This window comes from Pteropus medius, unplaced genomic scaffold (genome assembly GCF_902729225.1).
Source record: "Pteropus medius unplaced genomic scaffold, Ma_sr-lr_union100, whole genome shotgun sequence".
In the NCBI taxonomy this organism is placed as follows: Eukaryota; Metazoa; Chordata; class Mammalia; order Chiroptera; family Pteropodidae; genus Pteropus; species Pteropus medius.
The window spans coordinates 919-16,960 of NW_024341689.1; the positions used below are offsets into that span (position 1 = coordinate 919).

General features: G+C 38.1%; 1 non-coding gene, 1 pseudogene and 2 gene segments (V, D, J or C); 2 read left to right on the forward strand and 2 right to left on the reverse strand.

Moving 5' to 3' along the window:
* Positions 1–859: 859 nt before the first annotated feature.
* Positions 860–978, reverse strand: LOC120593147 (5S ribosomal RNA). The gene has a single exon (XR_005650310.1). It is a non-coding gene; the product is annotated as a 5S ribosomal RNA (ribosomal RNA).
* Positions 979–3,379: 2,401 nt separating this feature from the next.
* LOC120593115 (T cell receptor alpha variable 8-3-like) lies at positions 3,380–4,673 on the forward strand. The segment is given in 2 exon segments: positions 3,380–3,548; positions 3,653–4,673. Coding segments are annotated over 2 exon segments (411 nt in total).
* Positions 4,674–12,179: 7,506 nt separating this feature from the next.
* On the reverse strand, positions 12,180–12,298 carry LOC120593158 (uncharacterized; annotated as a pseudogene).
* Positions 12,299–14,594: 2,296 nt separating this feature from the next.
* On the forward strand, positions 14,595–15,698 carry LOC120593131 (T cell receptor alpha variable 8-1-like). The segment is given in 2 exon segments: positions 14,595–14,884; positions 14,994–15,698. Coding segments are annotated over 2 exon segments (462 nt in total).
* The last annotated feature ends 344 nt before the right edge of the window (positions 15,699–16,042 follow it).

Sequence of the window (16,042 nt, forward strand, 5' to 3'; positions counted from 1 at the left end):
TATATAGAAATCATGAAGCCACTTTTATTTTCCCAGAAGTCCTGTAGCACCATAGAAATTGACAAGAGGAAACACGTAATATCCTCTGACACCATACATAGTTATTACAGTATTACTCACCATATCTCCTATTCTGTATTTACATCCCATGACTATTTTGTAACTGCCAATTTGTACTTCTTAATTCCTTCCCTTATTTCACTCAGTCCCCCAAACCCCTTCAGTCAGGTATCCATGAACCTGCATCTATGAGTTTGTTCCTGTTTTGTTTGTTAATTTTGTTTTTTAATTTCCACATATAAGTGAAATCATATGGCATTTTCCTTTTTCTATCTCACGTATGTCACTTAGCGCAATACCCTCTAGGTATCCATGTCATCCAAGTGGTAAGATTTCATTCTTTTTTATGAAGAAGTAATATTCCATTGTATATACGTGTCACACTTCTTTACCCATTCATCCATCGATGAACACCCAGAAGAGCGATTACTGGGTCCTTTGTCTCTTGTTATAGCCTTTTTATAAAAGTCTGTTTTGTCTGGTATCAGTATTGCTACCCCAGCTTTTCTTCTTCATTTTGATTTTCATGACATTTGTTTTTCTGCCACTTTACTTTCAATCTTTCGATCTTTCAATCTTTTCGATATGAAGTGTATCTCTAGCAGGCAGCATGTGAAAGCATCTTGGTTTCTTATCCATTCAGTCACCTTATGTGCCATGATTAGAGCATTTAATCCATTACTTTATTAATTATTTATTTAAAATTTTTTTTTTATGCAAAGCAACACTTGATTTACCTCACAGACTGCAAGGACCCTGTCAGCTTATAATCCTTTATTTTTTATTTTTTTATTTTTTACACCTACGGCACCTGGTCTTCCTAGGTGGTCTCCCATCCAAGTACTAACCATGCCCGACCCTGCTTAGCTTCCGAGATCAGACGGGATCGGGCTTGTTCAGGGAGGTATGGCCATAGAGTTAACTTATTACTTTAGATTTAAAGTAATTGTTGATAGATATGTAGTTAACGCCATTTTATTATTCATATTTTTGATCTTTTCTCCTCTTTTCTCCTTTTTTCTCCCTCTCCTCCTCCTCCTCCTCTTCTTCTTCCTTCTCTTCTCCTTCAACATTTCTTGTAATACTGATCTGGTGGTGATGAACTCTTTGAGCTTTCTCTTGTATGTGATCTGATCACTTTCTAGTTGAGCAAATGTGACTCACGTTTTCCTTTAGAGCTCAGTGATGTATATAGTATTTGTGTGTTTCAGGGAAATTCAAGCAAAGTTATTTATTCAAGAATGTGAGTTTAGGATTCGACTTATAAAACTGTTCTTTTTCACATGTTATAGTTTATGTTCACATTTGCTCTGATAGAATTTAGAAGGAAGAAATGTGTCTTATAATCGTTGCTACCTGGCACAAATTATTTTTACATAGTTGATAATCATAGTGTTTGTTTAAGAAACAAGGAAAAGGGAAATTCTACTATGTATATATTCACGCACTGCTTTGGAATTAGTCTGAGACTTCTGCTGTTCTTCATGTCTTTCTGATTCTCCTCACCAGTCCACTCCATAGGTAAGAGAGATGTATCTCTTTGCATTTTATCTCTGGGTTATTGTCACCCTGCCATCAGAGGCCTGCTACCAGAGCAAAGCTAAAGGAAAATAATAAAATGTGACATTTATCTCAATGCCAGTTGCACTGAGATGAATTTTGACTTTTTACACAAATTGCGGGATTTTGTATAATTTTCAGAATCCACAGGAAAATAAGAATGCTCTTGTTTTTACTTACGCTTTAAGTACTGCAATTTTTTTTCTAAATTTCAAATATTTTTGAAATCTGCATCAGTTTTTAAGAGGATGTGAAAGCATGGTACAACTAATCAAAACCCATTTATTTTCAGTATCCAAAACAGCTATTTAGTTTTCAATTTCTTCTTCCTTCCATTTAAAAAATGTCTTAATTATTGCTTATTTTCATGGACCATGGTTTATGTTGTTCTAGGCTGTCTATGGAGACTCTTCACTCTTTCCGGCAATCACTGTATTTCTTAGGATCCTGTCAACATTCTGAAGGGTGAATATTCTATTTCCAATGTTATTCTTTTTCAACTCAGAGATGTTGCTTATACCACCAGTGAAGAATGGAGAATTGCTTTACATTCTTTCTGTACAGAGGAAACAGCAATGTTCCAGGGAATGAGACAATGTTGGGGCCTTTGATTTTGTCCATGAATGGCTTTTCCAAAGTCCAGCAACATTGAGAGGAGTAAAAATGACCACCAGCCTGAAAGGTAGTAGGAATTGCTCCTTATAGCTTATTTTTGGTTATGGTTTTTTTCTGTCCTAACTTAATCCTCAATGTTATCCTACCTACTTTCTATATTCTGAAAGTGGATACAAATCTCTCATCTCAAGACAGCCCCTCTTGATTTTGATTTATTCTCTTTATATTTCTATTCTTAGTTAAGAGGACATTTAAAAGACATGGAAAGTGAGTATATAGTAGCCTTAGGAATCAGAAGTTCGGCTTTTTGTACTACAAATTCATAAATGAACAACATTAGCAAATCTTCTATGTGGAAGTCAATCTCTGTGGAATGAACAAGTGACTGAGGAACCCCCAGGAGAGGTCTGGGTTCATGTTCTTGGAATCAAAGAAAAGAAGTGTTCCGATTTTGTCAAAGAGCTTATTTGTTCAGAGAGAAAGCAGTTGAATTAGTCTTTTCTCAGCTGTTCAGAGCTTGCTTTCTTGGTGTGGTTGTAGGTCCTTCAGCACTTGAGTAAAGCCTTCAATCCGGTGACTACTTGCCAAGAGCAGCACTGCTTTCATTTAATGAGGCTTGTCTTTTTCTCTATAGGTTACTGAGCCTCATGTCGGTTGCATGAGCATCAGCCAAGATACATGTCTCTGCCATCATTCATAAGCACATGGCAGCCCTGGGCCATCAAAACGCGGTCAGAGGCATTGCGTCTGATTGCAAAGATGCTCACGAACTTGAATTCTATGTCTGATGTATTTTTTAAAACTGATTTCTCTGCTAAGTAACTCATTAGTCTACTTTTATATGACATCCATTTTTAATTGGGCTATAGAGCTAATACACCATCAGTGATTAGGGAAGGAAGAAAAATGTGTGGAAATTTTGATGTATCTCAGAAAATAGAAGGAACCCACTGATTAGTTCTCGGTGGGGCCTCAGGACCTTTGGTTGTGCACCTGGCCTGCAGAGGGCGATGTTACACTGACTAGAGATAGACCGAGTTCAGTATCATCTGCTCAGCTCCTCCCTGCAGCTGGCTGAGCTTTTGTAGACATAGAGGTGACAAGAATCAGATGTCAGAAAGCTCCAGGCTCATCTCAGCAACTTTTGCATTTTTATCTACAAGCTTCTTCCCTCCACCTCCTACTTCCAAGGTTTCTGCAGCCATTTGCCTGCCTGCTCAGCGCAGATTTTCCAGAAAATATCCCGTGGTGTTTCTCTTGTTCAGCCATGCACCTGTTGCTCATCTCAATACTGGGGATGATATTTGCCTCGAGTGAGTGAAATTTCATAATGCTCTCTAGTTCTACAGATTCTGAGTGGAAATACTTAAGTTTCACAGTGAAGTCTGCATTCACTGATAAAACATTGATTTTGCAGGAGACGCCAAAGGCCAGAATGTGACCCAGCATGACAGCCACATCGCTGTCTCTGAAGGAGCCTCACTGGAGCTGAGGTGCAAGTATGAGTACGGCTCAACTCCTCGTCTCTTCTGGTACGTCCAGTACCCCAGCGAAGGCCTCCAGCTTCTCCTCAAATACTATTCAGGGGACACCTTGGTTAAAGGCGACAAAGATTTTGTGGCTGAATTTAAGAAGAATGAGTTTTCCTTCAACCTGAAGAAATCCTCAGCCCATCTGAGCGACTCAGCTGTGTACTTCTGTGCTGTGAGTGACACAGTGCCTGAGACTGCAGGGGAGCTGAGCACAAACCACTCATGGTCGTGGAGGTTTTGGAGACTTTAGATCTCTTCCTGTGCTATTTTTAAAGATCTGTTTTCATATGACAGCAAATGAGGTGAAGAGAGCAGAGGAGACTCAGGTTCTTTGATATAATCCTACAAATCCGTGTCTGATAAACTTTATTTTAGAAGTTTTTTGCTCTTCTTTGTAAGAACTACATCATCATAAATAGTATTCGAGAAAGATGAAGGAAACGATGTTCTTATCACATACTCATCCCAAGCTCAGGCGCTTGCCTTGAGGTTGACTGCTTTAATGGATCGACTCAGTTGGTTTTTATTTTCCTTGTATCTCTCTAGCAAAACAGAAACCAAAAGCTAAACTCCTCACTTTTTCTTCTCTGAAAATTTTCCTCCATGTCTACTTGGTTATTTACGGACAATGATCTTGGAATATTTTTGTCTGGGTCTCACTGTACCAGTTACAATGTGTCAGTGTATTTTGTCCGAGTTCAAGTACCTGTAGTCAGGAGGGATTCTGACAAATTATTGGCAGCCCTGGGCCATCAGGGCTAAGATTGATTAGATTCGTGAAGAGGTTTGTAAAGTGTCATGATCATGTTAATTCTGGCAGCTACTTAAGAGTAGTGTAGAGAAAAGACTTTTTCTCAGTTATAAAAGTGGCTTTCTATTGTCATACCTTAAATCTAGAAATCTATTGCAGACCTTTGTGAGTACAATCCCTTTTGCTGCTTTTTTGCAGCTTTATAGATATTTTCTGATTTTTTTATTCTATTTTTTTAACTCTCCTTGTTGGAATATTAGAGATGGAACCTGAAATGTTAACATCGTCATAATTAATCACGTAGTAAGTTTAGCTGTGTCACATTCGGTTGGAAACGCTGATTAAGATTTTGGTGGATACTGGATCTGAGATAAATTTATGACCCATTATAAACCTTTTTGGAAAGAACTTATAGGACGCTTTTATGGTCCTTGTGTTCTTGAAGCCTTGGAGAGGAATAAATACTTTGGAGTAAGAAGAGAATGGGGAGGGAGATTTCTTGCTGCTCTTTGCCATATACTGTGATGCATAAGAAGATAGGTGCATAGGAGCCCTCAAAATACAGAATGAATAATTTGATTGTGACCAATATGATATTAAATCCAAATGGTGAACCAGGAGATCAACAGTAATTTTTAGGGGCTAGTGATAAGTTTATATGTGATAACATGTTGGAGTGACTGCTCGAAGGGTATAAAGAATTAAATGGGTGTAAGAAATGTGTGCTCATTTAAGGTCTGTTTCCCTCCCTCCCTTCTTTTCTATATTTGGACCACACTCTCTTCTACCTCTGACTATTTTCAGGTGAATCGCTGTCATTGTCTCAGCCATATTGCCCAAAGGGACACTGAGGCACTGTATGCAGCTTGCTATGAGGAGAACTGTCATTCTATTTTGATTTTGGACTATTGTGGGTGTTGAAAAAAAGAAGTTTCACACCACGCAGCTTGGATATCATATGACCACTTCCCAACCCTAACTGCCTGAGAAATCAAAGTAGTTTTTCTTCCTTCCATCCTCCCTCCTTCCCTCCCTCCCTCCCTCCCTCCCTTCCTTCCTGCCTTTCTTCCTTCCTTCCTCCTTCCTTTTTCCCTCCTTCCTTCTTCCCTCCTTCCTTCTCTTTCTTTTTCCCTACATTCTTTCCTTTTTTATTGGTAATTTGTGATTAATATAATTATATAATTTTTATGAGAAAATTCCTACAATAAAGAATTTTATATGAATAAACAGGAAATTTTGATTTTATTTTATTAACTAAATTAATGATTCTGAATTATCATGTTATTAAGTAGTCTTTTAACATACCCCACCAATGAGAATCAGCTGGCCTAATTGAAAGATGGAAGAGCTTACTGGAGACTGAGTTCCAGGTCCAGTTGGGAGGCAATACTCTGCCAGGATGGAGTTTTGCTTAACAAGACTCAGCACATGCTTTGAATCAGAGACTCTCATATGTTACTGTGTCCCAAATGGCCACAGTACATGAGTCCAGGAATCAAAAGGTGGACATGGAATTGGCCCCTCTCACTATTAATCTTAATAAGGCACTAATTGACTTTTATATTCCCACCCTGGCAACTTCATGTTTTGCTGATTTTGAAGTCTTTATCCCTAAAGGAAGAATTCTTTACCAAGGGACAAAATAATGACTCCACTCAATGGACGAAGAGACTATCTTCTGTATATTTGAGCTCTTTAGCCGTTGAACCAACATAGAAGAAAAAATCTGTTGGCTATCTTGATTGATCCTGAGTAACGGGAAGAAATTGTATTGCTTGTACACAATGAAAGCAGTGAATACTATGTTTGGAGTCTTAATACTGTCACGGTCAATGGTAAAGCTCATGGAAAACTGAACCAACCAATAACAAAACAAGACAATTGAGGGTGAAATAAAAGTTTGGGTAACTCAGCCAGGCAAGGATCTCAGTCCAGCCAAAGTTTTGGCAGAGGGCAGGGGAAATATGCAGTAAGAATCAGTGAAGGAAGCCATAGGTATTACTTAAGAGCTTCGTGACCAATTACAGAAAAAAAGACTGTAGTACTTTTGTGTATTTTCTATTTGCTTGTTATATGTGTGTGCTAATTTATATATGCTAAACACTTTCTTTTCTCCTTCCCATTGTGATTTTTTACTCAAGCAATTGGAAATTAACTTTACAAGGTAGTCTTCAGGTAACAGAATTTTCAGAAAGACTTTGAATTTCAGGAGTTATTAATATAATCAGTGATGGCATGATTGCAACTGTGGATTTCCTCGTTTTTGGAAAAAGTGAGACATTCTCCTATTGTCAGAAAGGTAGCTATATCTTGAAGACAGTGGAAATACAGAGCTGTTTTATTGCTATATGTGGTTCAAACATATGTAGAGGTTGCATGTAGAAGATGAGTAGTCAGAGGTGAGCAATGCTTTATTGGCTCTTAGCTCCAAATACAACTTTTGTTTGTTCTGTGAAAGTGGACATGGGAAGTATTTTCCTTTGTCAGTTGGCGCAATGTTCAACTTTGTCAGTAGAGAGGACAGGAAGGAAGGGGTTTTCTCCCTGGTTCCTCTTTACCCTCTTGACAGGATCCTGCAGCATGGGAGGCTTCTGCCCTGAGCAGCTCCCACAGTGCTGATAGATCTTTGATAGATCAAAGAGGTTATCTTTGATAATCTCTTATTATAAGCAAGGCTCCTAATTTAAGTTCTTCTAGGTAGTTCAGTGAGGGGCAGGAGTTTCTCTTGATCACAGGGCTAAAGTTGCCTTTAGTTCAAAATAATCCGCATACCAAGGAGACACATGTTGGGGTTATTCATTCTGAACATCCATACTACACTATTTAGCAAAGTTTCAGGTATGGATCAGGATGTAGATTGTTGAATTGCAGTTTCTTTTATCATAGCTCTGTATTACAAGGCAAGCTGACCACTCCTGGCCTGGAATTTGCTTTCTTGACTAGAACAATTGATTTCCTTCGAGTTGAAGTTCAATTTAAATGGCACACGATATCTTATTGTCTGTTTTGAAAAAAATTTAATATGAATTATACATTCTAACACTTTAACATATTCACTCTTCCTTTGTAATATCCAGTTATTATAAAAAATTCTAAGTAATTAGAATTTGTGCAAATTCTGAAGATCTAGAAGCCGTGTAACTATACTCATTTCTGATAAGAATTTTCAGAGATTCTTTAGTTTAAGATTTAGAGACACGTTGCCATATAAGATTATTGAAATATTGGAAAGCTTATGAAAAAATTTCACTATTTCCTTTCATACTTAATATCAAATATGCAAGATATTCAGTATACATGTTCAATTTTTTCAGCATATTAGCAAAATCATTAAGATAATCAGACCTATAATACAATTTCTATGAGAATATCTAAGACAAGGATACTTTTATGCAATAAACAAATGCACTAAAACATGGATATAAAAGGTAGAATTTTAAAATGCTTAAAACGTTATATGTATGGTTATGACTTCAAATTGCTTTTTGTGACATATTTCTTATAACAGATTATTAAAATTCACTCTTGTATTAGTTTACTTGGGCTGTCATACAAAATACCATAGACCAGGTGGCTTAAAGAACAACAAAATTTGTTTTTTCACAGTCTGGACTCTACGTCTCAGATGAAGGTGTTGGCAGGGTTAGTTTCTTTGAGGTCTTGGCTTGTAGCTGATTCCCTTCCTACTGTGCCCCCACATGATCTTCCCTCTATGCCATTCATGTCTATTCCCTACACCCTACAAGACTTATTATTGAGTTTATAAAGCAAGTTACAAAAAGGTATGCACAATATGTATCATTTTGTATTAAAGTGAAAACTGTAAATAAAAGAATGAACATTTTATGTTAATTCGTATATTTGATATATGCATGTGAATCCAAATTAAAACACCTGGAAGCATCATCTCCAAATTAATGAATGATGAAAAAGTCAAAATCGGGAGTGCTAGTAAAAGGAGATATTAGTCTATATGTAAAGTTTTGTTCCTTTAATAGTTCATACATTCATGAATTTCTCTTAAAATAAATAAAAAGTCATAAAAGCCATCATAAAGGTTTATCCATTCCTCTTCTACTCTTCTCATCAAAAAAGAGAGAAAAGAGAAATGACACCTTCTTCATAAGATCTATTCAAGCACTCCAAGTATTTGACCACTCCTATGGGTCATATTTCTTTTCATTTTCATTCCTCTTAGGGTCCTACTCTTTGACTCTATTATAGTTATGTATATTTTTGTCTTCCCCAGTAACCTGTAATCTACTGCCTCATCCCTTTCGTATGTTGTTAAGACCTAGCAAATTGCCTCATTTATAGTAAAAGTTCAGCAAATGTTTATGCAGTTATTTTGCACTAAGTAAAAAAATCAAGTAGCACAGGGTGACAACTGCAATATTATTTTATTATACAAATCTCATGAAATGAAATTTTAAAAGAAAGTTGTTCATCAGAAAGCCATTTAATCTAATTATGTATTTTGTTTTCTGACCATCTGCATTTCCTTCATCAGGAAACATGGAGTGAAAGAGGTTGGGGTTTTGTGACTGCTGGGTTAGGTGGTGTGAAGTGTTCTTTGTTGATGGTTTTTGCCCACTAGGGGGCACTGTTGGCTTCACAAGAAATGATTTTATTTGAAGGTTCCAGAAGGTTGAACAGCTAAGAGAGGAGACCAGAGAGCATGAGAGCCAGTCCAATTATAGACAGCAAATGTGGGGAAAGGAATAATGGTATTTGTGTAAAGTTCAGCTCATGTTTTTATTTCTGTGACTCTCTATACACTTCAGAAGTTCCATATTGTATAAATCCTTTGTGAGTATGATTTTCTGAGCAGGGGCACGGGGCTAAGAATGTTTATGGTCATTGAGAGCATGGAAACTCCAAGGAAGACAACTCCATAACATGTTTTCCATTAAAAAATTTTATAACTAAGTTTGCCAAAATATATGGACTTAGAAATTATTCCAAAACCCAAGGTATCCTTCCTTTTCATATCTCTCCCCTGAGACTAGAAGGAAAAAGAATAATGAGGAGAGTAGAAGAAAACTTGACAAAATAAGAAATACAACTAGAAGGAGGAAAGGAAGAAGACAACATTTAATTTGACCAGCAATGTGTGCCTTGATGAGAGATAGCTGTGTGGCTCTCAGGGTGCCCAGGTGTTGGACAGGATAGGGGAGAGGTGGAAATTAAGTCAGAGAAGATATTACGCACATACTTATTTTTCACTAACTGACCCTTTGTTAGAAAATTTTCTATGCAGATTGTGACTGTATGGCATGAGGTTTCTATGACTCTCTTGATTTCAAGAAAATATGTTCGATGTATGTTGCATGCTATCATATCGTCTTCCTTTCTCCGAAATTTCATAAAACCAAATTCTTAAATTCTATGTCAAACTATGTAATTTAGAAATAAGACCGTACTTCCCAGACTCTATTTCAAGACTTCATGATACTTCAATGCTCTGCTTCACCTAGTTGATACTCTGATTCTTCTCAAAAGTATCATCTCCCTTTTCTCACAAACACAAAGTTCTCTTACATAAAGTGTTTTAAGAAAAAAAGCACCTTATAACTTCGTGTATTGTAAATACTGTCCACGACTGTCCTGCACTATTTGCACTTTGCATCTATGATTTTGAAAGGACGACTGTGCCATCTGACTGGGCTACTGTGGGTGGAGTTTCCTGTTAAGTGAATGACAGGGCTCAGATGTAATTGGTGCTCAGTGAGTCTGGTGGAACCTAACGACTGAAAGAGCATTTGCTGGTCCAGGACTCTACCTGCTCCAGAGCAGGGGCAAAGGCACCACAGCAACTGGGCAAGGAGTCATGGAGAGACACTGGAGAGCTCTGCTGAGGCTTCTGTGGGTCCAGGTTTGCTGTGAGTTGGCTCTGTCCCAGATGGGGGCCTGGGGAATGTTTAACAGGTGATGGTGGGAGGGAGAGAAAGGAGAGCTACACAGAGCTCCTAAACAGTCCTACTTGGGTGCTCCTTGGGATATTTTATAGATTTAGAACTGCATCACTAGTCCCCAGTGACATCATTTGTGTTTGTTTTCTATTTTCCAAGCAGGGGTGAGAGGCCTGGAGGTGGAGCAGAGTCCATCCCTGAGTCTCCAAGAGGGGACCAACTCTACTCTGAGGTGCAAGTTTTCTGACGCTGTGAACAATGTGCAGTGGTTCCGACAGGATCCTGGGGGCGACCTCACCAGTCTGTTTTTCCTGACTTCAGGGATGAAGACAAATGGAAGGTTAAGCTCCACAGTGAATTTTAAGGAACGGAACAGTACCCTACACATCATGGCCTCCCAACTGGAAGACTCAGCCACCTACTTCTGTGCAGGGCAGGCACAGTGCTCCCAGGTGATCTGTAGCCTGTACCCAAACTACAGCTGGGCCTGCAGCCCCACCCCTCCCACGGGGCAGGCATGTTGCTCCCATAGTCGCCTTTGCACTATGGGAGCAAAGCTTGTGGCAATCTTGAGCTTTGTAGAGCCCCACAGGGTGGTGGGCAATACATTTTATTTATAAATTATTACAAAATAAAAATATGTATGTGAATATTTCAATAAAACATATCAGAGACTTTTTAGAATCCTCTAAATGTTTAGAGACTCATGTTTTGAAAATTACTGCAACATTGGAATGCAAATATTTACAGGCTTAGAAATAGAAATTAAATATAAAGATAATAGCTTCAATTTAAAAATTATTTTCATGTTAGTGCATTTGGAACTAATTGGACAATGTCATTTTTGAACAGATGTTTAAATTTTAATCTTCCTTGAATTTAAAAAGACAGTGATAGGATGCTTAAGTAAGCATTCTGAATTATTACATAGAAATCATGAAGCCACTTTCATTTTCCCAGAAGTCCTGTAGCACCATAGAAATTGACAAGAGGAAACACGTAATACCCTCTGACACCATACATAGTTATTACAGTATTACTCACCATATCTCCTATTCTGTATTTACATCCCATGACTATTTTGTAACTGCCAATTTGTACTTCTTAATTCCTTCCCTTATTTCACCCAGTCCCCCAAACCCCTTCAGTCTGGTATCCATGAACCTGCATCTATGAGTTTGTTCCTGTTTTGTTTGTTAATTTTGTTTTTTAATTTCCACATATAAGTGAAATCATATGGCATTTTCCTTTTTCTATCTCACATATGTCACTTAGCACAATACCCTCTAGGTATCCATGTCATCCAAGTGGTAAGATTTCATTCTTTGTTATGAAGAAGTAATATTCCATTGTATATACGTGTCACACTTCTTTACCCATTCATCCATTGATGAACACCTAGAAGAGCGATTACTGGGTCCTTTTTATAAAAGTCTGTTTTGTCTGGTATCAGTATTGCTACCCCAGCTTTTCTTCTTCATTTTGATTTTCATGACATTTGTTTTTCTGCCACTTTACTTTCAATCTGTGTGTGTTTCGATATGAAGTGTATCTCTAGCAGGCAGCATGTGTAAGCATCTTGGTTTCTTATCCATTCAGTCACCTTATGTGCCATGCTTAGAGCATTTAATCCATTACTTTATTAATTATTTATTTAAAAATTTTTTTAGGCAAAGCAACACTTGATTTACCTCACAGACTGCAAGGACCCTGTCAGCTTATAATCCTTTATTTTTTTTTTATTTTTTACACCTTCGGCACCTGGTCTTCCTAGGTGGTCTCCCATCCAAGTACTAACCATGCCCGACCCTGCTTAGCTTTCGAGATCAGACGGGATCGGGCTTGTTCAGGGAGGTATGGCCGTAGAGTTAACTCATTACTTTAGACTTAAAGTAATTGTTGACAGATATGTAGTTAATGCCATTTTATTATTCATATTTTTGATCTTTTCTCCTCTTTTCTCCTTTTTTCTCCCTCTCCTCCTCCTCCTCCTCCTCTTCTTCCTTCTCTTCTCCTTCAACATTTCTTGTAATACTGATTTGGTGGTGATGAACTCTTTGAGCTTTCTCTTGTATGTGATCTGATCACTTTCTAGTTGAGCAAATGTTTTCCTTTCCAGCTCAGTGATGCATATAGTATTTGTGTGTTTCAGGGAAATTCAAGCAAAGTTATTTATTCAAGAATATGAGTTTAGGATTCGACTTATAAAATTGTTCTTTTTCACATGTTATAGTTTATGTTCACATTTGCTCTGATAGAATTTAGAAGGAAGAATTGTGTCTTATAATCGTTGCTACCTGGCACAAATTATTTTTACATAGTTGATAATCGTAGGTGTTTGTGTAAGAAACAAGGAAAAGGGAAATTCTACTATGTATATATTCACGCACTGCTTTGGAATTAGTCTGAGACTTCTGCTGTTCTTCACGTCTTTCTTTAGGATCTCTCCACACCAGTCCACTCCATAGGTAAGAGAGATATATCTCTTTGCATTTTATCTCTGGGTTATTGCCACCCTGCCATCAGAGGCCTGCCACCAGAGCAAAGCTAAAGGAAAATAATAAAATGTGACATTTATCTCAGTGTCAGTTGCACTGAGATGAATTTTGACTTTTTACACAAATTGCAGGATTTTGTATAATTTTCAGAATCCACAGGAAAATAAGAATGCTCTTGTTTTTACTTACGCTTTAAGTACTGCAATTTTTTTTCTAACTTTCAAATATTTTTGAAATCTGCATCAGTTTTTAAGAGGATGTGAAAGCATGGTACAACTAATCAAAACCTATTTATTTTCAGTATCCAAAACAGCTGTTTAGTTTTCAATTTCTTCTTCCTTCCATTTAAAAAATGTCTTAATTATTGCTTTTTTTCATGGACCATGGTTTATGTTGTTCTAGGCTGTCTATGAAGACTCTTCACTCTTTCCGGCAATCACTGTATTTCTTAGAATCCTGTCAACATTCTGAAGGGTGAATATTCTATTTCCAATGTTATTCTTTTTCAACTCAGACATGTTGCTTATACCACCAGTGAAGAATGGAGAATTGCTTTGCATTCTTTCTGTACAGAGGAAGCAGCAATGTTCCAGGGTATGAGACAATGTTGGGGCCTTTGATTTTTGTCCATGAATGGCTTTTCCAAAGTCCAGCAACATTGAGAGGAGTAAAAGTGACCGCCAGCCTGAAAGGTAGTAGGAATTGCTCCTTATAGCTTATTTTTGGTTATGGTTTTTTCTGTCCTAACTTAATCCTCAATGTTATCCTACCTACTTTCTATATTCTGAAAGTGAGTACAAATCTCTCATCTCAAGACTATCCCTATTGTGTTTATTCTTTGATTTTGATTTGTTCTCTTTATATTTCTATTCTTAGTTAAGAGGACATTTAAAAGACATGGAAAGTGAGTATATAGCAGCCCTAGGAATCAGAAGTTCGGCTTTATGTACTACAAATTCACAAATGAACAATATTAGTAAATCTTTTATGTGGAAGTCAATCTCTGTGGAATGAACAAGTGACTGAGGAACCCCCAGGAGAGGTCTGGGTTCATGTTCTTGGAATCAAAGAAAAGAAGTGTTCCGATTTTGTCAAAGAGCTTATTTGTTCAGAGAGAAAGCAGTTGAATTAGTCTTTTCTCAGCTGTTCAGAGCTTGCTTTCTTGATGTGGTTGTAGGTCCTTCAGCACTTGAGTAAAGCCTTCAATCCGGTGACTACTTGCCAAGAGCAGCACTGCCTTCATTTAATGAGGCTCGTCTTTTTCTCTATAGGTTACTGAGCCTCATGTCGGTTGCATGAGCATCAGCCAAGATACATGTCTCTGCCATCATTCATAAGCACATGGCAGCCCTGGGCCATCAAAACGCGGTCAGAGGCATTGCTTCTGATTGCAAAGATGCTCACGAACTTGAATTCTATGTCTGATGTATTTTTTAAAACTGATTTCTCTGCTAAGTAACTCATTAGTCTACTTTTATATGACATCCATTTTTAATTGGGCTATAGAGCTAATACACCATCAGTGATTAGGGAAGGAAGAAAAATGTGTGGAAATTTTGATGTATCTCAGAAAATAGAAGGAACCCACTGATTAGTTCTTGGTGGGGCCTCAGGACCTTTGGTTGTGCACCTGGCCTGCAGAGGGCGATGTTACACAGACTAGAGATAGAACAAGATCAGTATCATCTGCTCAGCCCCTCCCTGCAGCTGGCTGAGCTTTTGTAGACATAGAGGTGACAAGAATCAGATGTCAGAAAGCTCCAGGCTCATCTCAGCAACTTTTGCATTTTTATCTACAAGAGCAAGCTTCTTCCCTCCACCTCCTACTTCCAAGGTTTCTGCAGCCATTTGCCTGCCTGCTCAGCGCAGATTTTCCAGAAAATATCCTGTGGTGTTTCTCTTGTTCAGCCATGCACCTGTTGCTCGTCTCAATACTGGGGATGATATTTGCCTCGAGTGAGTGAAATTTCATAATGCTCTCTAGTTCTACAGATTCTGAGTGGAAATACTTAAGTTTCACAGTGAAGTCTGCACTGCATTCACTGATAAAACATTAATTTTGCAGGAGACACCAGAGCCCAGACGGTGACCCAGCCTGTCAGCCACATCGCTGTCTCTGAAGGAGCCTCACTGGAGCTGAGGTGCAAGTATGAGTATGGCGGAACTCCTTCTCTCTTCTGGTACATCCAGTACGCCAGCGAAGGCCTCCAGCTTCTCCTCAAATACTATTCAGGGGACACCTTGGTTAAAGGCGACAAAGATTTTGTGGCTGAATTTAGGAAGAATGAGTTTTCCTTCAACCTGGAGAAATCCTCAGCCCGTCTGAGCGACTCAGCTGTGTACTTCTGTGTTCTGAGTGACACAGTGCCTGAGACTGCAGGGGAGCTGAGCACAAACCACTCATGGTCGTGGAGGTTTTGGAGACTTAAGATCTCTTCCTGTGCTATTTTTAAAGATCTGTTGTCATATGACAGCAAATGAGGCAAAGAGAGCAGAGGAGACTCAGGTTCTTTGATATAATCCTACAAATCCATGTCTGATAAACTTGATTTTAGAAGTTTTTTGCTCTTCTTTGTAAGAACTACATCATCATAAATAGTATTTGAGAAAGATGAAGGAGACAGTGTTCTTATCATACACTCATCATAAGCTCAGGCCCTTGCCTTGAGGTTGACTGTTTTAATGGATCGACTCAGTTGGTTTTTATTTTCCTTGTATCTCTCTAGCAAACCAGAAATCAAAAGCTGAACTCCTCACTTTTTTTCTCTGAAAATTTTCCTACATGTCTACTTGGTTATTTATGGACAATGATCTTGGAATATTTTTGTCTGAGTCTCACTGTACCAGTTACAATGTGTCAGTGTATTTTGTCTGAGTTCAAGTACCTGTAGTCAGGAGGGATTCTGAAAAATTATTGGCAGCCCTGGGCCATCAGGGCTAAGATTGATTAGATTCGTGAAGAGCTTTGTAAAGTGTCACGATCATGTTAATTCTGGCAGCTACTTAAGAGTAGAGTAGAGAAAAGACTTTTTCTCAGTTATAAAAGTGGCTTTCTATTGTCATATCTTAAATCTAGAAATCTATCGCAGACCTTTGTGAGTACAATCCGTTTTG